General features: G+C 35.0%; 2 protein-coding genes across 8 annotated transcripts in view; one reads left to right on the top strand and one right to left on the bottom strand.

Moving 5' to 3' along the window:
* LOC308500942 (small ribosomal subunit protein eS8-like) overlaps positions 1-8,466 on the bottom strand; it is a gene marked incomplete at its 5' end in the record, with an annotated part of 35,773 nt that extends 27,307 nt beyond the window's left edge. The window contains one exon of the mRNA XM_081056440.1: positions 8,315-8,466. Within this exon, the coding sequence (XP_080912566.1) occupies positions 8,315-8,466 (152 nt within the window). The remainder of the gene's footprint in view (positions 1-8,314) is intronic.
* Positions 1-21,301, top strand: part of EXOC2 (exocyst complex component 2) — a 254,857-nt gene that overhangs the window by 40,070 nt on the left and 193,486 nt on the right. For 6 of the 7 annotated variants that reach the window (XM_081056234.1, XM_081056230.1, XM_081056232.1 and 3 more), the window contains exons 2-3: positions 14,399-14,557; positions 19,098-19,274. In XM_081056234.1, coding sequence (XP_080912360.1) covers positions 14,440-14,557; positions 19,098-19,274 — 295 coding nt within the window. In that variant the 5' untranslated portion in view covers positions 14,399-14,439. Of the gene's footprint in view, positions 1-364; positions 504-14,398; positions 14,558-19,097; positions 19,275-21,301 lie in introns of those variants that run through there. The other variant, XM_081056233.1, reaches the window with a different exon arrangement.

Genomic DNA, 21,301 nt, shown 5'->3' with positions numbered 1-21,301 from the left:
AAGGAAGACTCTCATAGAAGCAAGAATTAAAAGGGCCCTTAAAAATGATCTCATCCAGCAACCTTATGCATAGATGAGAAAACAGTTTCAGAGGGCCTGAAAGTAGCCAAGGGTTTTTAACTGTTAATACCAGAACCTAGTTTAGAACCCAGGTCTCCAAACTATTCATAGATGTTAAGTATTTGAGCTGCTTCTGTCAAGGCTTAATTCATAGGCTTACAGCTTGGGTGTACTTTTGCTTTATTAAAATAAATTAGAATTACCATGTGAATCTGTTACTTATCTAAAAAGATAAAATGAAAAAAAAGTTCAAAACCTTTTTGAAGGGCGTTGCATATTGTGAAGATACCCTTTGTTCTTGCAGGTAGGAAGGAATTTATTTGTCATGAAATGGTAATTCTGTGGAAAACCAAGACCTCATATTGAAGAAAAATCAAGACATCAAGTTCAGCTTCTTTTGTTTCTTTCTTTTAGAGCAGTGCTACTGAGAAGCAGGAAAACACGTATGCTTTTATGTTTCACTATATCTACAGAAAATAAATCATTGATGAACTGTATTATAGGTGCTTCCTTATTGAACTGTATTATAGGTGCTTCCTTATATCCATAAATGTGTGTTTCAATGTAGTTTTTATTGTTCCACTAAAAATCATTTGCTAAAATCTAAAAAAAAATTGCTCATAAGCATATCATTCAGTGAATAAGCATATCCATACCATACCAATGTCAAAAGAAATCAGACAAATGTCTGTTGGCTGTTTAATTCCTATAAGGGCCCTCCTAGTTCTATTTATCTCTGTTCAGGTCCAGCTGGTTGAAAAATCCCTGGTAAATTAACATGAGTCTGGAGACACATCAGTGTTAGGATTCCTTTTTTAGCAAGCCTATAACCCTATTTGGTAATTGACAAGATCTAAATGCGAAGTGTGGTTCTTAGGCTAAGAGCCAGTATGTCATAATTTGAAGCTCACCTACATATACCCGTGTTTATATGTGAAATTCCCAGTAGGTACTTCAGTACTGTCAACCTTTATTATTTGCCCATTTATATCATTTAATCCTTTGTTTATTTTTAAGGTACTTGTGCGAGGATATTACCTATTAAAAGTGGCTTATTCTGTTTCTGTACTAATTTTCCTTACCTGAGTAATGATAGCTGCTTTACCTCTTGTCTTTCATTCTGCTTTCAAAAGATGAAATTAGCTTGTGGTATGCACGTTTAGGGTCGTTTATTCACTTTAATCCTTAACCTCTTTTATTATTTTAAATGACTGTGTGATGTAAAGACTATATTGTTTCATTAAATGAGGTTATGGCAGGCAAAGTCAGACTTTTGTTAACCTTTGTTTAGTGTATTTACGTTAAGAAAGACCTCATGACAAATTTTCAAAGACCATTACTACATTCGGAAAATCTTTGTGAGGAAAATCTTAATGACAACTATAGATGAGGCTTTTCTTTAAAAATATCCTTGTTAGTCTGGCAAGGGTTGTGAAACTGAGAATGTTCAGAAACTAAATCCTGTTTTCTTAAGGCTTAGTTAGACTCTTTCCTGAGAGTGACAAGAAATTATTTTATTTATTTGTGATTTTACGTTTATAGTAAACGTAAGAGCAGTGTCCGTAATGCAGGATGTTTCTCACTGGAGATGGTTTGAAAAGAGTTACCTCTTTCCCTAAGTCATTCCACAAGTCATTACTGAACATCTGTGTGGCGGGCACTGTTGTTTGTGTCATAGGCATTGCAGTTTAAAAAGCAGATATTCTTAGATTTCTGATTTAATGGCTTAATGCCCTTCTTGAGATAATGGTTTGTCCATATTGGGGGTATGCATGTGATGCTTCATGGTAAGGAAACGCCATTTAATTTTTGCGTCTGAATTAATATAATGAACCGGAGGTTTTAGCTGCTTCTGATTAGTGTGTCTGGAAAAGAGCTGTTCTCTTCAATCATAAATAAAAAAAATAGATTATATTTTTTGATTCATGACTATCCACAGTGGTGTAGACATTACTTTGTTTTATTTGGACAAACTTTGAAGGTAACACAGTTAAGATTATTAATCCTCTGTAAATGCCCTCAAAATGGAGTTAGAATATTGGGAGTAATTGGAAATGCTCCGTCCTAGTTTTTTTCTGGAAACAAAGATTGTCTAATATTTCTGCTTAAAAGTTTGGTTCTTTATAAAGTGAACTAGGCCAGATTTGAAAGTAATCAGTTGAAGCCACATACTTATCTATTTTCTAGTCAAATACTGTAGGCAGGGATTAATAGTGTGAAATGAATTAAACTTCACTCAGCGGTCTGACTTTCCATACCAACTGAATGAAGTATTTTCCTTTGTCAAGCATTGGTTTGTAGATATTAATCAATGAGGGAGGTTAATTATCCATTCTTTCCTTAATATTTGTTTCCCCTGAATATTTGTTTCCCCTGCAGTGTTATGGTATCTTTGGGGATACCATAAATTCTGTGGGAGCTTTGTGTTAAAATATGTCTTTTCTCTCATGAAAAGTTTTGTTAATCTGTGTTACCTCACTAAATTTCAGGTTTATCAATTTATAATAGTTTTCAAGCACATTTTCAAAACAAGCTTTCCAAACTCTTGTCTGTGTTTAGAAAGATGTTTAAAGAGATGACAATAGTATGTCCCATTAAAAGAATACTTATTTCTGAAACTTTGTAGTTTTACGTATACCTAATAATTAAATTACTTAATGTGGCTGTTAATATCAGTTTATTAATTGCTTATTTGTACATTTTGCTAATGTTAAGTATGAAAATAAATGTCTTTGACTTTAACTAACAGTGGGTCTTATATGTTGATTAACAGGAAAATGTTAATTCCATGTAGTTTTGCTGTACTTTAAAATATAACTAAAGCATTATTTTTGATATTTTTTTTATTTTGATATAACCTCAAATTTACAGAAAACTTTCAAGAACAATAAAAATAACTCACTCCTGTAAACTTTTAAAAACAACAACAAAAGAACCTTCTTTTATCAGACTCACCAATTGTTTACTTTTTGTCCCATTTATCTATGTGGATATATTTGTTTGAACCATTTAAAAACATAATCCTTTTGCTCCTAAATACTTCAATATGTATTTATTAAGAACTAGGACATTCTTTTATATTACCATACTACAGTTACCAAAGTCAGGAAATTTAACATTGATACCAATTTTTACAATTATGTACTTTATAGAAAAAAACTGTTTTTTGTTCTAAAATTAATCCAGGATCACAATTACATTTAGTTATAATGTCTCTTTAGTGTCCTTTAATATGGAGCAGCTCTTCAGCCCTTATTTGTTTTCCTTGACTTTGACATTTTCAAATAGTGCAGGCCAGTTATTTTGTAGAATGTCTGTCAATTTAGGTTTGTCTGATAATCCTTTTGGTTAGATTTGAGTTAGGCATTTTTGGCAGGAATGTCACAGAAGTCGTGTTAGATTCTTTGCAATGTATCATATCAAGAAGGACATGATATCTGTTTCAACATTGGTGATTCTTGATTTCTAATTTCTTCATCTTCCGTATTAGTTAACATCCTATAATAAGGGAGAGCTTTCTTCTCTTCCCAATATAGTTGTTATTAGGATGGAGTTGCGTGTTTTCTTTTATAAATTATAATCCATTGGTATCATTGATTTTTTTTTTTTTTTTGATGCTCACATTGCCTCAGATTTGGGAAATGAGAGCCTCTTCAGTGTAGCTCCCTTTTGATGTGTCCCCATCATTCTTTGAGTACTTCCTTACTGACATAATACAATGTTTCGTGCTTATGCTGTGCTCTCCCTGCCTCAACCCTGAAATCAGCCTTTCTCCAAGGACCCTGGCTCCTTTTACTGGGTAATGGTATTTAGAAGCTAGGTATGTGCTCATTGCTATTCTTGTGTATTGCCTGTGGTCTCTCTCAGAGCACAGAACGAGCTCTCTCCACCCCCCCCCCCGAATGTGCATCTATCTGCCTATCTATGTATCTGTCAATCATATATCTATAAAAAACGATGAGTTCATACATCTTCTTTTGTTGAGTCTCTTCTTTTGCTCATTAAAAAAAATGGGTGGCCTGTCTTATTAACTTGAAAAAGGTTTTTATATATTCCTTATATAATGTCCTTCTCTGATGTAGCCATTGAGAATACAGTAGTACATCGGTTTTCCAATGTCTCTGTTGATGAACATTTCTTTTACGAACGTTGTAAACCCGGAAGTAAACGCTTCGGTTTTTGAACACACCCCGGAAGTCAAACATGTCACGCGGCTTCCGCTGAGTGCAAGATCCTGAGGCCTAGCTGTCGGCTATTTTCGAATGTTTCAGAACTTGAACGGTCTTCCGAATGGATTATGTTTGAAAAACGAGGTACCACTGTATTTTCTGCCAGTCTATGGTTGCTTGTTTATTTTCTTTTGATGAGAAAGTTTTAATTCTGATTAACTCTAAATATATCAGAGTTTTCAATGTATGGTTATTGTTTTTCATGTTGGAAAAAAGAAACTTTAGCTATATCCAGGTAATGGAAATATTCTCTTATTTTATCTTTGTAGTTTATAATTTTAGTTTTTATATTTAGGCCCGTGATCTATCTTAATTTTTGTAAGTGGTGTGAAGTTGAAGTTCAGGTTCTTCCCCCCCCCTATGTGGAGACCCAGTTGTCAACACCATTTGATTAAATTATTATATTTTCCCCTTGAATTGCTGTATTGCCTTTGTCAGAAATCAACTGGTTATACAAGTGTTCTCAACTGTATTCTGTTTCACTGATCATTCGGTTATGCTATGTCAACAACTTACTGTTTTGGTTACTGTAGATATTTTATAATGTCTTAAAGCCACGTACCATAAGTATTGTAAGTTTTTCCCCTTCTAAAATTGTTTTGGCTATTCTAGGTTCTTGAATATCTATAGGAATTTTAGAATCAGCTTGCCAATTTCTCTATATAAGCTTGCATGAATTTATACATCAGTTTGGGGAGAATAGATATTTTAGTAACATTGAGTCTTCTGATCCATAGACATGGTATAGATCTCCACTTAATTTAGATCCTTTTTTTTCCTCTGCAATATTTTGAGGTTTTCAGTGTAGAAGTCTTCTATATTTTTATTAAATGTATTTTGGCTTTATAATGACATTATCAGTGAGAATTTAAAAACATGCTTTCTAATTATTTCCTACTAGAATATAAAAATAACTGATTTTTGTATATTGCCTATGACTACTTGCTACATTCAGTTATTAGTGCTATTAATTGCTTAGCAGATTCCCTACGATTTTCTATATAAACAGTCTTGTCATTTGCAAATAGAAAATGTTTATTTCTTCCTTTGTGATCTTTATGCCATTTATGGTTTTTGCCTTATCTTATTGCACTGGCTAGAACCGTTAGAACAGTGTTAAAGAGACACGATGAGAGAGACATCCTTGCTTTATTACTGGTCTTAGGGGGAAAGCTTCGTATATTTCACCATTAAGTATGATGTTAGGTGTGTGCCCCTCGCCCCCAGTTGTTCTTCATTGATCGAGGAGATCCCACCTATTCCTAGTTTGTAGAGAGTTTTAAATTATGAATAGGTGTTGGATATTTTTCAAAGACTTTTACATCTATTTAGTTGAACACAGTTTTTCTTTTTATTTTTAATGTGATTTACAGTGATTGGGTTTTGAAGTTAAACTATGTTTTCATGGCTGGGATTAAACCCCATTTGGTCATGATGTAGTCCCGCTGCTTCCCTTTTCTGAAATAATTCATGTAGGCTTGGTATTATTTCTTTCTTAAATGTTTGCTAGATTTCATTGGTAAAACCATCTATGTCTGAAGTTTTCTTTGTAGGAAAGTTTTTAAATGATGAGTTCAATTTATTTAATAAATATGAAGATTTGAGATTTTCTTTTTATCTTGTGTTAGTTTGGTAACTTGTCTTGAAGGAAATTTTCTATTTCATCTAAGTTATCAAATTCATTGGCATAAAGTTTTTTTATGTCTTTTTTTACTTTTTAAAATATGTCTTTAGTATCTATAGTTATTCCCTTTCATTCCTGAAATTGGTAATTTGTATGTGTTGTGTTTTTTTTAAAGAGAATTTTATTATGATTAATCGATTTTTATTAATTTTTAAAGAAATACTTTTGGCTTTACAATTTTTTCTCTATTATTTTTACTTTCTGTTTTATTGATTTCTACTCCAATATTTTCCTCATTCTGCTTCCTTGTTCCTCCTACCGCCCTTTTATTTTGGGTTGAATTAACTCTTCTTTTTCTAGTTTCTTAAGGTAGAAACACAGATTCTTAATTGTAAATCTTTCTGTTAATATAAGCTTTTAAAGCACCCTGCTTTGGCTACCTCTCACAAATTTTGATTATACTTCCATTATCATTCAGTTAAAAATATTTCTTTTTCCTCTTGGTTTTTTCTTTTTTTTTGACTGTTGGGTTATTTAGAAGTGTGTTGTTTAACTTCCAAATACTTGGATACGTTTCTTCATATTGTACTGCTGTTGCTTTCTAATTTAATTCCTTTGTAGTCTTTGGAGTTTCAGTCTTTGGAATTCATTGTGACTTATTTTTTAGCCCAGCATGTAGACTCTCCTGGTAAACATTCTGTAGACACTTGAGAAGTTTTGTAAATGCCAGTTAGGTCAATATGATCAGTAGTGTTGTTCCTATCTTCTGTAGCCTTACTGAGTTTTGTTTAATCTAATTGTTATCCATACTAAGAGCGTATAAAATCTATGGCCACAATTGTGGATTTACCTCTTTCTCCCTATATTTAGCTTTTGTTTCATGTGTTTTGGAGCTCTGTTACTAGGTATATGCACAGTTTAGATTGTTTTGTCCTTCTGATGAATTCATCATTTCACATTATAAAATCTCCTTGCAAGTTTCGTGTCATTTCACTTTAGGTTGAAGAACTTCCTTTAGGGTGTCTTGTCATAGAAATTAGTTCCCAGTGAATTTCCTTTGTTTGAAAATGCCCTTTTTTCAGCTTTATTGAGGTATAATTGACAAGCAAAATTGTAATATAAATTATACAACCTGATGATTTGACGCACATATACACTGTGCAAGGAGTCCCACAGTCAAGTTGATTAACACATCCATCACCTCATATAGTTACCTTTTTTCTTTTTTTGGTGAGAAAACTTAAATTCTATTCTCCAGGCAAATTTCCATTATACAATATACTATTATCAACTATAGGCACCATGTTACACATTGGATCCTCAGGTCTTACTCATAACTGAAAGTTTTACCCTTTTGCCATCTCCTTCCCAATTCCCCCACCTCAACTCCTAACAAGCATCATTCTGCTATGTTTCTGTGAGTTAGCCTTTTCTTGATACCATGCAATATTTGTCTTTGTCTTATTTTACTTAGGATAATGTTTTAATCCATGTTGTCACAGATTGCAAGATTTCCTTCTTTTTGAAGGCTGAATAATATTCCATCACACACACACACACACACACACACACACACACACACACCCCCATACCCATGTCAGTACCCGGTGGAAAATTCACCAACTTAATTGTCCAATCTCGTACATGTGAATACACACACATATACTAATAAGTAAATGTCACATTTTCTTTATCCAATTACCTATCGATGAACAGTTAGGTTATTTCCATATCTTGGCTGTTATTAATATGCTACAGTGAACCTGGGAGTACATATCTCTTTCAGGTAATGATTTCATTTCCTTTGGATATATGAGATCTGAGAATTAAGTTCCGTCTTTGTATATGCAGAAGTGGGATTGCTGGGTCATGTGGAAGTTCTATTTTAAATTTTTTCCCCCTCATTAAACTTTGTTTTAATGGATTTCAAAGTTCTGTGATAAACTTTTAGTCAAGCTGTAAAAAGTACTGATCTTAAAAACTAATAACTTAAAACTGCCACACACACAGAAAGCAAATGGTCCACAAAACATTCTTCTTTCTGTTTGAGGGTTTTACAAACTGACGCTTTATCATTGACCAGTCTTTTATTATTAAACTTAAATAGCCAATCGAGACAAACAGTGCTGAGACTGTTCTTCCACCACTGCTTAAGACTGGGGTGGCAGATATTGGGGATAATGTCCATTTAGCCTTCTGAGCCTTCTGGACAGACTTGGTGACCTTGTCAGCTCCGGCTGATTTCTTGTCCACTGCTGTGATGACACCCACAGCAACTGTCTGTGTCTTGAACAGCAAAATGACCTAAAGGAGGATAGTCAGAGAGGTTCTCAATACATGGGATTGCCAGAAACCATATCAATGATGGCAGCATCACCAGATTTCAAGAATTTCTTCCTACTTCTTTTCATAATGATGATCAGTCTTCTTCAGCTCAGCAACTTTGCCACCAATATGAGCTGTGTAGTGGTCCAGCACAGGTGCACTGAGTTGGCCGGCTGGCTCCGGGTAATCACCTGAGCCGTAAAGCCAGCTGCTTCCCTTGTGCGCCATTTTTACTGTCAGCAGCCATGTTACTTTAATTTGACATACATGTTGTGGACATTGAAGTCCACATTGTTCCTATGGAGAGCTTCACTCAAGCTTCAGTTGTAATATTGACCAAAGGTGACCACCAACCTGGGTTTCAGAACCCCGGTCTGCACTCGGCCCACAGGGACAGGACCAATACCACCAATTTTGTAGTCATCCTGGAGGTGCAGATGCAAGGGCTTGTCAGTTGAATGAGTTGGTGGCAGGATTCAATTCCAGAGCTTCAAGTACTGTGGTTCCACTGGCATTGCCAACTTTACGGGAGATTTTCAATCCCTTGAATTAAGGCAGGCATGTCAGCCCTTGTCTCCAGCATGTTGTCACCATTTCAACCAGAAATTTGCATAAATTCTATTGCGTCTGTGTTATATTTTATTAATGTAGGTGCTGACTTCCTTAACAGCTTGCTCATATCTCTTCTAGCTGTAGGATGGTTCAGTGGGATCTGCTTTTTTTTTTTTTTTTTAACCCCCGCAGTTAGTTTTGAAACTAGTGTATAAGCCAAAGGGCATGATTGGGGGTCTGCCCATTCTTGGAGATACTACTTCAGATTCCGCAACACCAGCAGCCTCAGGACAGCACAGTCAGCCTGAGATGTGCCTGTAATCATGTTTTTGATAAAATCTCTGTGTTTTGGGAAGTCAATGATGGTCACATAGTACTTGCTGGTCTCGAATTTCCACAGGGAGATATCAGTGGTGATTCCAGGCTCACATTCAGCTTTCAGTCTATCCAAGACCCAGGCGTACCTGAAGAAGGAGCTCTTTCCCATCTCAGCAGCTTCCTTCTATTTTTTGATAGTTTTTTTTTTTGTCAATCCCAGCACATTTGTAGATCAGATGACCAGTACTGGTAGAATCTGTGTGTCCAGTGACAGTGATGTTGATATGAGGCTTTTTCCTTACCCATTTTGGCTTAGATTTAGCAGTGGTTTTCATGACACCTGTGTTCTAATGGTAAACTCATTGCGAAAAACTATTTTTAGTTTTTTTCAGGAGCCACCATACTGTTTTCCATGATGGCTATACCAGTTTGAATTCCCACCAACAGGGCATGACGGTTCCTTTTCTCCACAGTCAGCATTTGCTGTCTTGTCTTTCTGATAACAGACATCCTAACAAGTGTGGGGTGATATCTCATACTTTTTTTTGGTTTTGATTTAATTTCCCTCAGGATTAGAGATGTCATGCATGCAGTTGGCCATTTGTATGTCTTCTTTAGAACAATGTCTGATCAAACTCTCAGCCCATTTTTAAATTGGGGTGTTTGTGTTTTTGCTGTTGAAGTGTATGAGTTCCTTGTATATTTTGGATATTAACTCCTTATCGGATATGTGGTTTACAAATATTTTCTCCCATTCCATAGACTGCCTTTTCATTTTGTTGGTTTACTTTGCTGTGCAGAAGCTTTGTAGATGCCGTCCCACTTGGTTAGTTTTGCTTTTGTTGCCTTTGTTTTTGGTGTCAGACAAAAAATCATTGTGGAGACCAATGTCAAGAAGCTTACCCCCTACTACTGGTTCCAGGGATTACGTTCAAGTCTTTAATTCATTTTAAGTTGATTTTTTGTGTGTAGTATAAGATAGGGATCTAGATTCATTCTTTTGCATATATCTGCCCAGTTTTCCCAGCACGAAAAGATGCCTTTTTAAACTTCATTTCTGACATGGTTTTTTCTTTCAGCACTTTAAGGATGTTACGTTGTCTTTTGGCCTTCAGTTTTTTTCTGCTTAGAAATCATCACCATTCATATCATTCGTTATTCGTCTTTATATAATATGTCTTTTTTTTTTTTGCTTCTGATTGCTTTTAATAGTTTATCTTTGAATTTGACTTCAGTGTGTCTAGCTGTGATTTTCTTTGTACTTATCTCACCTGATAAATGCTGAACTTTTTGGATATCTAGAATAATAGTTTTCAATAAATTTGGGGAAATTTCACCCATCTCTTCAAATATTATTTTCTGCTCCATTCTCTCTCTTACATCTGAGTGCTTGATATTTTCCAGAGGTTACTGAATATCTGATCTTTTCCTTTTTATCCTTTTCTTCATACTGGATACTTTCTATAAAGTCACATTCATGTTCACTGAGTTCAACTCTTCTTCTGTCTTCTGTTCAACCCAATCAGTGTATTTTTTTATTTTAGATATTGTACCTTTCAGTTCTAGAATTTCCATTTTATTTGTTTTTATAATTTCAGATTTGCCGTTCAGAATAGCTATATATTCATTGATTATGACTGTATATTTCTAACAGCTTACTTGTTATGGACTCTTTCACATTGTTGTTTACTAATTCTGATCTTCATGTTGGGGTGTGTTTTTATTGTCTGCTTTTCTTACTTGACATGGGTCCAGTCATTTTTGTTGTATCCTAGGTATATGGATAATACATTTTAGAGACTTTGGATTTTGACTATTCTTCTGAGGAATGTTGACTTTGTTTTCTTAAATCAGGCATTATTCTCGTTTGCTCTCTGTTGGTAGGCATTGGGGATATACAGTTGATTAAACATCATGTGTCCTCAAAGAAGAGACAGAAATATGATATCTAAGGTTTAATACAGCAAATACTATAATTATATAGTGGAAACATTATGCAAGGAAGGATCAGGGAGACTTTCTTAGAGAAGGTAACATTTAATTTTGACCTTGAAATATTGGTAAGGATTTAACAAACTTGGACAGACTTTCTATTTAGTTGAAAAAAGATAAAGGAAATCATGATGGCCTAAAAGTACTTGGCTGTTCCTAAGAGGTGAACAGGCTTAGGTGGCTCATGTCAGATGACTGAGGGAAATGACTAAGAGTGTAGGAAATAGGAAAGAATCTAGTGCAACAGGTTTTAATAAAATGCTAAGGATTTTGTGGATACGTGAGACCACTGAGCAGTGGGGTGTCATGGAAGATTTTTTTTTTTTTAATGCAGGATGATGTTGATGAGATCTGTATTTTGGAGAGTTGACTCTGGTGTTTGCTGAGAGTGGATTGCAGTGGAGATTATAATAGAAGTCTGTCTCAATTTCCAGGTAGAGAAAATGAAGGTCTTAACGGGGGCAGGGGGTCGCAACAATAGAATTGAGAGGAATAGTTGACTTTGGGTCTGACAGAAAGATTTTCAGTATCCAGGGTTTGCTAGGGAAGGAGAGGAGGCAATATAACCTTGAGTTGTCTCATTTGGTTTATTGGGTGCATGGTGATATCCTTGTGGTCCTTCACTTTTTGTGTTGTTATTTTTCTGTTTTAATTGTATTAAATAAATTACCTAGGCATGTTTGACTGCATCGTTTGCCATGAGACTGAACTCAATCTTCACCCCGCTCCCTTTTTCCAGAGTTCAAACAGATACCACATGGCTCAGAGCCCCAACTCTGTATTTACATGATTGTTCTTTCCGGTTTTGCCAGCCCGGATACTGAGTTGCCGTGAATATTGTGTACCTGTGATATTGAGGGCTCATAAATAAGAGAGGTAGTTCTTGGATTTTTAGTATCCCTCACTCAACTAGGGACAAAGGTCAGTCCCGTTCTTTATTATACATCATACTCAAAATCATTTAGCTCTCTCTTCTGCCACCCACCTCCACATTTCCAGATTTTATGTCTAATCTGCCATTATCTTGATAGTCAGTTTCAGATAAAATTTGTAACTCCCTTTCTTCATCCTCGTCCTCTGTTCCCCAAACACATATCTGCCTATTTGCATCCTTTTTACCACATTTGATTAAACCAGTGATCCATTCCTGCATTAATAGGATGATATAAATCTTGTTTTTTTTTGCCTCTTTTAACGGTTTCAAAAGCTCTTAGTTTTGGATTGATTCCTTTTTCATGGAATCTGTTCTTTTAGCGGTAAACATTTTTTTTCTCTCTGCAGATATTAAATTAGGGTCAAAGTTTACAATACTGTTGAAGTTGTTTTTGTTTTGTTTTGTTTTTCTGTTGCTTGCTGTGTTGGTTTGCTTAGGCTGCCATAACAAAGTCCTATAGACTGCTGGCTAAAACAACAGAAATCATTTTCTCATGATTCTGTAGGCTGGAAGTCCGAGATCAAGGTATCAGAGGGTTGGTTCCTTTTGAAGGCCTCTGTCTGTGGTGTGTAGTTGGGTGTTTCTCCATTTTCTCATATGGCCTTCCTTCTGTGTGTGTCGTATCCTGACTTCCTTTTATAAGGACACCAGTCATGTTGATTAGGTCTTAGCTGTATGACCTCATTTTACCTTAATCACCTCTTTAAAGGCCTAATCTCTAAATACTGTCACATTCTGCTGTATGGGAGGTTAGGACTGCAACATGATGTTTTTGGGAGGGGCACGATTCAGCCTATACATCTGACTTATCTCTGTTTTCTCCGGATCTTTTTATTCATCTGACTTCCATCTCTCTCTCTCACATATTTTCCTTGACCATCTGATTGTCTTTGACTGTCCTTGTATATTTGAGAGTGAGGCTGTGAACAGCTGATTAGTTTAATTTGTGTGTGGGCAGAATTTTAAGTGACTTTTCCATCAGGAGATATGACTACAGGCAGGTAGCCTTCCATTTGGGGGGACGACCCTTACATGTCAGGATCTTTGGTTCTTTTTTTCCTCGGGCTCTTCAGTTTCTCTAGCGACTGGTATTCTCGTTACCAGGACAGAGTGGAGCTGGGTGGGGGAACTTACACACCTTGCTGACAGTGGTGTAGGAGCGGCGCTAGGACGAGCCCTGAGGAAGCCACAGCTCGCCATGCAGCTCGACACGTAATCAACCCTGTTTTGCCTGATATTCCTGAATACTGGTCATCTTCTTTTTGGTTTCTTCAGAGACTAAACTGCTTATCTGCTGCCTGACTGCAGGGTGGGAGCAGGGGTCAAGGTGTCTAACTCCTCGCCATACATAGATGTAGCCAACTCACAAGTTTTTCTGCTCTGAATCTCACCGTCCCCTCCTGCGGCATCTGAAGCCTTGAGCATATGAGGAGTTCTGTAGGGATTTATCAGTGAGGTTTTATTATCGGTTGCCTGCTATATGCTAGGAACTTGCAATATCATGACATTAGAACCTAATATCAGCATTTATCTCCATGCCTGCACCTGCTGAATCCCAAATATGTGCTAGAAAATGTTCTACTGCCGAAGTTGTTTACGGAAGATATTCTGATTAACTGCAGTCATAAAACTAATTTAATTCTGTGCTTTGCAAGAATTACCCTGTGCAATCTTAACTGTAACTTCATGAAAGTTCTGTTAGCTCCCTTTTTACACATATGAAAAAGGAGGTTTAGGACACAATTAGTAAATCGGAGCACAGGACTCGGACACCAGTGTATTTGACTGGACTTGAACGTGCTCTGCTACACTCAGAACAGGTGACAGACGCGCACTTCTGCCTGTACATCCACACTCGGGGTTTTGTAGAAATGTCTGGGTATTGATTTGAACACATTAAAAAAGAGTTGCTATTCTAAGTATAATACCAAAATAAAGGGAAACTCAGTACACTTATGGGAATATAATTTAATTTTTATGAATATGTTTTATCAGAATATCCTCCACAAACAAGTTTGGGAGTAGAACAGTTCCTAGCATATATTTGGGATTCAGTAGGTGTAGGCATGGAGGTAAATGGTGACATTAGGTTCTCTCTGTCGTGATATTGAGAGTTCCTAGAACCAAGGGCTTTGTTTCTGTTATTTTCCGGCTACTTCCCTTGCAGTACGAGCTAGAATGTCCTTAGTAACTTTATGTTCAGCATATGTTGGCAAACAGGCTAAATGATAGCAAAAAAGTTTAGAATTGTATGTTTAAGAATACTTGTTATGTTTTGGTACTGAATGTCTAGCATTCTTGTATTTTTAGTCACTGCTTATCTCAGTTGGCACTAATGCTTTTTTTTTCATTCTTTTTTAACAGATTACTTTTGTAACTAAATCTCAGATTTGCTCCAAAGCACAATGTCTCGTTCACGACAGCCCCCGCTTGTCACAGGCATCTCTCCAAATGAAGGCATACCGTGGACCAAAGTCACAATTAGAGGAGAAAACCTGGGGAGCGGCCCAGCTGACCTCATAGGTAAGGGCAAGGTCTGTGCTATGTACCCATGGTGAATGCACTTTTATGTTGGGCAGTTGAGGCAAACTGTATTATTTTGAAATAGTGAAGGTGATAGATAAACATTACTGTGGTCTGTACAGAATGATCTGAATAAAAATGAAAGAATTGTTTGGTTTTCTGATTTTTCTGTTAAAATTATTATTTTATCAAATCTCATCTATGTTGTCTTTCACCACGTCCTTTAGAAAGTGTCCCACAACTGAGATTTGCCTGCACTTCCTCAGCTTTGATCTTCCTGCTAAGATTGCCGAAACAGCCTCCTCCTCCCTTGGCTCTCTTCAGTTTCCCCTCCGTTATACAGCTGTCTGTATTCTTTCTCCTGTGCCATTCTGTTCTTACTGCTCTTCAGATTAAACCTTAACTGCAGCTCCTGGTGATACCAGTACCACTTGGCTCTTCACTCCACCTAAAAGAGACCCTCACCAGGTGATAGCCTCACTGTGACTTGTAGATCTTATCGTTTCCTTTTCTCTGCCACCTGGATGCTCTCTCTGGTTGAGAGTACCACCATTGGTCCAAAGTACACATAATCTCTGCCTGCCAAGGCTTGAGATTTACAGCCAACAAAATCTCTTCAAACCCATTCTCACCCTTGTTAATCTATCTTTTTGTTTAGGCTCTCCTAATATTGACATATTTAGAGCAAACTAAAGTTTAGTTTTTAGGATCAGTTTATGTTTTTTAATCTTTTTAAGCTGAAGGACTTGAATGATAGAATAGTATGCATCCATTTGACACCACGTTTTATAGATGTTGGTTTGCATAGTACGTGTCTCCCCCACTACAACATGGAGACACTGTGCTGATGGCTTATTTAAGCATTGATGTTTATCAGTTGTTCTCACTCCTGGCTTGTCTTAGTCTCTTTTAGAACTTTAAAAAAAAAAAAAAATTGATCTGGCCCCACTGTCTTAGTCTCTAAAGATGGAGCCCAATTATGTTCTTATAAAAATACAAATGGGTGTCAGAGACAGGCAGGGGAGAGAGCAAATTATAACTACAGTTGTGTGGTCAGTTAAGAGTATTTTCCTGTGAACTCTGTGTGAGGGTATACAGATACATTGAGAATGAAGAAGGAGAGACTCCAGTATATGTTACTGAAAATGTATGCTGATTTCCCACGTACATTTATCTGGATTCAGACATTCTCTTGACTAATTTCTTACTTTATGATGGATCCATTGGTAAAGTCCTAGAGATTATGAGTCGGAACTTGTTTTTCTCGCATTATTGCTACTGATTGACAGCTTTTGACCATTCAGGAAACCCTTTCGAAAGAGAAAGTGAACTGAAGCTTTGCACTTTGTTTAATAACTGAGTTTTGCACTTCCCAGTTAATTCTTTTTGCTAGTTATTTAAATATGTCTCATTCTGTGTCTAGATTCTCTTATTTTTTGTACATGTGGATGTCTAGTTGTTCACAGATTTGTATTTGAAGGATGGACTATTCAGTATCTCCACATAATATACAGTATTTTGGCAAAGTCTTCCATAGTCAGCATTTTTTTTTTTTTTTATAAAGAATATAACACTGTCTTTTAAAGATTCAGGTAACATTGCAACATAATATTACATATCACTGTCAATATTCAAATAATTTCAGAATATGTATATATATATATGTATATATATACATATATATATGTTTTAAAAACTGAATTAAATTTTCAATCCCACAGTTTCAAAGATAAATAATAATAAATATTTGAATTTTCTATGAAAAAAAAAAATAAATAAATATGTCTCATTTTATATTGCTTTCTCTAGCTATAGTTTTTTATTATTCAGTAAATGAAACTTAAATTTGTTACTCTTAAGAACATAATATCTATGTCTTTGTTTTTTATATAGCTCATTCCAGAATTTTCTTTAACCAAAGTGGGAAAATCTCCAGAATGTATGGAAGTAGACCATACAGATGGAGGTTACGTCCCACATTTTAACTGCAGTCATTGTGAGCTCTTAAATATGATAGTTACTAGTTTGTGTAAATTTTAATCTTGCTTTAGCTTCAGTCAGTGTTATTCTTACTTGATTAAATGTGTATTACTTTTATAAACCTTACTAGTTCAGCTTTCAACCTGCCTATGTTGACCAAGAAACCTTTTTTAAAAAAGCACACTTAACCTACTAAATAATTGTTTTTTAACTCAGATGATATCTACACTAGACAAATATAACACTATAAAAACACCTTATTTGGAATTTTAGAAGTCAATAAAAAAAGATGTTATTATATGTTTTATGAAGCAGATTGCTTAGCTTTCAATAACTTAGCAAAAATGTACTTAAGAAATTAAGAAATAGGTCTTAGGATCTTATTTAATTTTCCTGACATTTAAAACGATCTGTTTGAATCTGTGTTTAAAATTATATGGTGATTATTAACTTTTTTAGTTAAAATGCAAAATAGATATTAAATCAGAGGAACATTGATAGCAGCCATGACTAGATGGATAAACTGTTGTTCTGGGTAGTTTTTCCCCAACTTGTAGCATTATGGATATCATTCATGCTTGCTTATCTGAACATGTTTTTAAGGCTTCTTGTTGTCGTATCTGGTATCTGCTGTTATTCCTCAGTTTTAATTCTAAGATAGTTCTGCAGCAGGCAACTTATATTATGAATGACTTTACATGAAGCCCTGACATTTGTTGTTGACTTTTTATCGTTTCAGAAGTAAGTTAATATTTAAAATCACAAGAATCTTTTTGATACTCTAAAATTTAAAAATATTAAGTTATATATTGATTTTAATATGTAAACTTATAGATATCAAAATACCTACCATCTATAATTGAACAGTTTATAAATTAAAACATTTCCCATTCATTGAAAAAATACACAGACATTTATGAATGCATAAAAATTATTTGAGCAGATATGCCTTGGAATGTTTCATAGTGCTTGTCTTGGAGATGGAGAGGAGTTCCAGGGATGCTTTCAATCTCTTAAAGTTTTAAATTTTTCGTAACAAAAATGTATTATCAGGAAAGACATCAAAGACATTCCCATTTTGAAAAAAGTAATTTTGAATTATGAATTCATTTAAAAATGTGTAAATGTCATTACACATTTTAAAAAACGAACAGAAAACTTAACCCTAAGGGAACCTTTCAGCGCTTTGTTAGAAAAACAAAATTTCATACTTGAATAAATATAGATGTTTTAAGGAAATCTCTAAAATTTATTATTTCTACAAATATGTCTTCAAAATATAGTTGTTTTTATTCCTTTGTAGTTAATATAAGAATCATACTAAATAGTACTGTAAGTTGTAACAAAAGATAACTTGAATCACTCCCTACATTTTTTCAACCGAATTTGGCATTAGTTGAGGTTTTCCTGGAAAAATAAAAATTGCAATTGCCAAACTTGACTGCTGAGCAATATAAAAAGTTACATGATGAGAAAAAAAAGTGTAGTTTTACTAACAATTGTCACCTTAATAAACTTAAATTTTAAAAAAAAGAAAAGAAAGAAAATTAAGTGTGAAGTGTCTGGGACTTTGCCACAAGTATTTTGGTTTATTTTCTCCATAAATATTTCGTTTATTGGTCTCCGTTTTGCAGAAATGGGAAATAGAAAGGAAATAAGTGTGGAGACTAAGCTGGCAGTGTGTTCACGTGGTTGTGGTGGGTGTTCTGCCTGGCATCCTGTCACTCTCACTGCTGTCTTGCAGTGCCTCCCTGTTTGGTTGCTGCCTACATTGTTATTCACATGGAATCAGGGCTTGAGCTGCCAGACATGTGTTGACCTTTTGGGAGTGCCAGGTTATTGTGAGAGCAGAATGTAGTATAGTGACAGTATCATTAGGGAAACACTAAGACAGCATGGACTGCCATTATAGGAATGATAAGCAATATAAAAAATGAAATCATAAACCAGTAATGCCCGAGAAAATTACTCGAGAACGTTACTGGATGTACCAGACTCCAGCCGATGCTTAAAATAGAGTATCTACGTTAGTTCATTCTGTTATCATGTATAATTGAACACACTAGTAAAAGTCCATGCAGATTATTTTTAGGAAGATGGATCAGTGTGTATTTAGGGAATGATATATACATTTATTTACACTTTAGAATTTTATATCAATAACTTAGATTTTAAATAATAACAATAGTTTCCCTTCCAATATCCATGAAAGCAATTTAAGATTCTCATAGTGTAACTAATCTGGAATGCTACACATACTTATTGTGGTCATTGTTATTTAATTCCGTGGATATTTCAAAAAACAAATACAATCTAAAAGAAGTCTTAAATATTAGAGAAAAACAGATTAGACAGAAATCAATAGAGACAGTAGTATAGTTGCAAATAATGTTGGGTGTATTCAATAATAGAAATAATTGTTGGATAAGAAAATGTTATTCTATATTTAGGTTTCAGTTCTTGGTATCACTGGTATTGCTAAGAGGAGTCATGTAATGGACATGACTAAGTCTTATCATTGTTCTTTTAAACTTTGTTACATGTATGCTTTTATTTTCAGGTTTGACAATTTGTGGACATAATTGCCTCCTGACAGCAGAATGGATGTCTGCAAGTAAAATAGTATGTCGAGTGGGACAAGCCAAAAATGACAAAGGAGACATAATTGTCACAACGAAGTCAGGTGGCAAAGGAACCTCAACAGTCTCTTTCAAGCTACTCAAACCTGAAAAAATAGGTATCACCTTTCATGACATTATTCTGAAGAAGAAAATAAAAATGGGTTTTGTCTTTTAAAAATTTAAAAGTGGTAGATTAGTATAAATTTACTTTCTATTATATCTCATTAACCTAGATTCAGTTTATGTTTACTTTTGACAGGAATGGGATACTGGTTAAAATGTACATTACTGTTGAGAAGGCTATCAGTAAAACCTAAGGATCATCCTGACAGAACTATCATTCTAAATTCTTTTTAAAATCTGTTCATTTAACATTTGATATGACACTCGTAAGTCTTTACTTTTGAATACGTTTCTGCTTGAATTGACTATTTTTTTCTTTTATATGGTTAAGATTTGAGGTGAAGTATCTTCCTGATTTGGCCAAATTAGCAATAATATTATCTAAATAATATTCTCTGTTCCTTCATTTTCTCCATCCTTCTGGACAAAATGTTGCCTGGCCTGGAGGTGCCTTTCGCCCTTCCAACTAGAAATAACCATTCCTCTTTGTACCCCATAGCATTTTACATTTTACTTTTTTATGCACTTAACACCTGCTTCCTCATATTAGAGTAGTTAAGAACTTGGTCTGAGGAGACAGACTCTGAATATTAATCTGGGCTCTAATACTAGTAACTGTGGAATTCCCATGCGAGCTTTGTGGGTAAAACTGGAATAACAGCATTACCTACTGCATAGGATGAAATGAGCTAGAGCATACTTGTAAAGCCCCTACACAAAGTAGGTACTCAATAAATTAATAATTTTTTAAACTTTTTTTTAAAATTAAATTTATTGGGGTGAAATTGGTTAATAACACATAAGTTTCAAGTGTATAATTCAGTAACACATCATCTGTGTATTGCATAGTGTGCTCACCACCCAGTCTAGTCTCGTTTGTCACCATATATTTGTCCCTCTTTAGCCTCTTCAGATTCCGCACAGGTTGTCTGTGTCTATGAGTTTGTTTGTTTTGTTATTTTGTTTGTTACTTTTTGTTTTATATCCTACATATGAGTGAAATCATGTTGTTCTTGTCCTTTTCTGTCTGACTTATTTGCTGTCACAAATGACAATATTTCATCATTTTTTACGGTTGAATAGTATTCCATTGCACATATATACCACATCTTCTTTATTTAAACATCCATCAAAAGACACATGGGTTGTTTCCAAATCTTGACCATTGTGAATAATGCTGCAGTGAACACTGAGGTACATATATCTCGATGAATAAATGTTTTCAGATTTTTCAGGTTGACACCCAGAAGAGGCATTGCTGGGTCATATGGTAGCTCTCATTCTTAATTTTTTGAGGAACCTCCGTATTGTTTTCCGTAGTGGCTGCACCATTTTAAATTTCCAATAGTAGTGTGACTGGGTTTCCTTTTCTCCACATCCTTTCCAACATTTATTACTTGTCTTGTTGATGATAGCCATTCTAACAGGTGTGAGGTGATATCTCATTGTGGTTTTGATTTGCATTTCCCTAATAGCGAGTTAACTTGAGCATTTTTTCATATGTCTGTTGGCTGTTTGTATGTCATCTTGGGAAAAGGGTTCAGGTTCTCTGCCCATTTTTAAAATTGTATTGATAGTTTTTTTGTTGTTTGTGAGTTCTTTATATATTTTGGATATTAGCCCCTTATCGGAGGGGTTGTTTGCAATTATCTTCTTTCATTCAGTTGGTTGCCTTTTTCTTTTCTTGATGGTTTCTGATGCTGTGCAAAAAAAACATTTTTAGTTTTATAGGTCCATTCATTTACTCATATTTTTGCTTTTACTTTCCCAGCCTTTCCGGTCAAATTCATAAAATCCTCTCTGAGAGTAAGGTCCATACGTTTTCTTTCTATGTATTTTTGTTGTTGTTGCTTCAGGTCTCATATTTAGGTCTTTGAACCTTTTTGAGTTAATTTTTGTGTATGGTGACAGATAGCAGCCTAGTTTCATTCTTTTACATGTGGCTTTCCAGTTTTCCCAACATAATTTATTGAAAAGGCTTTCTTTTCCTGTATTGTATGTTTTTCGCTCTTTTGTCAAA

The sequence above is a fragment of the Rhinolophus hipposideros genome (genome assembly GCF_964194185.1).
Source record: "Rhinolophus hipposideros genome assembly, chromosome: 8".
Classification (NCBI taxonomy): domain Eukaryota; kingdom Metazoa; phylum Chordata; class Mammalia; order Chiroptera; family Rhinolophidae; genus Rhinolophus; species Rhinolophus hipposideros.
Note: the sequence above shows the minus strand (reverse complement) of the source record. Positions and strands in the feature narration are given on the sequence as shown.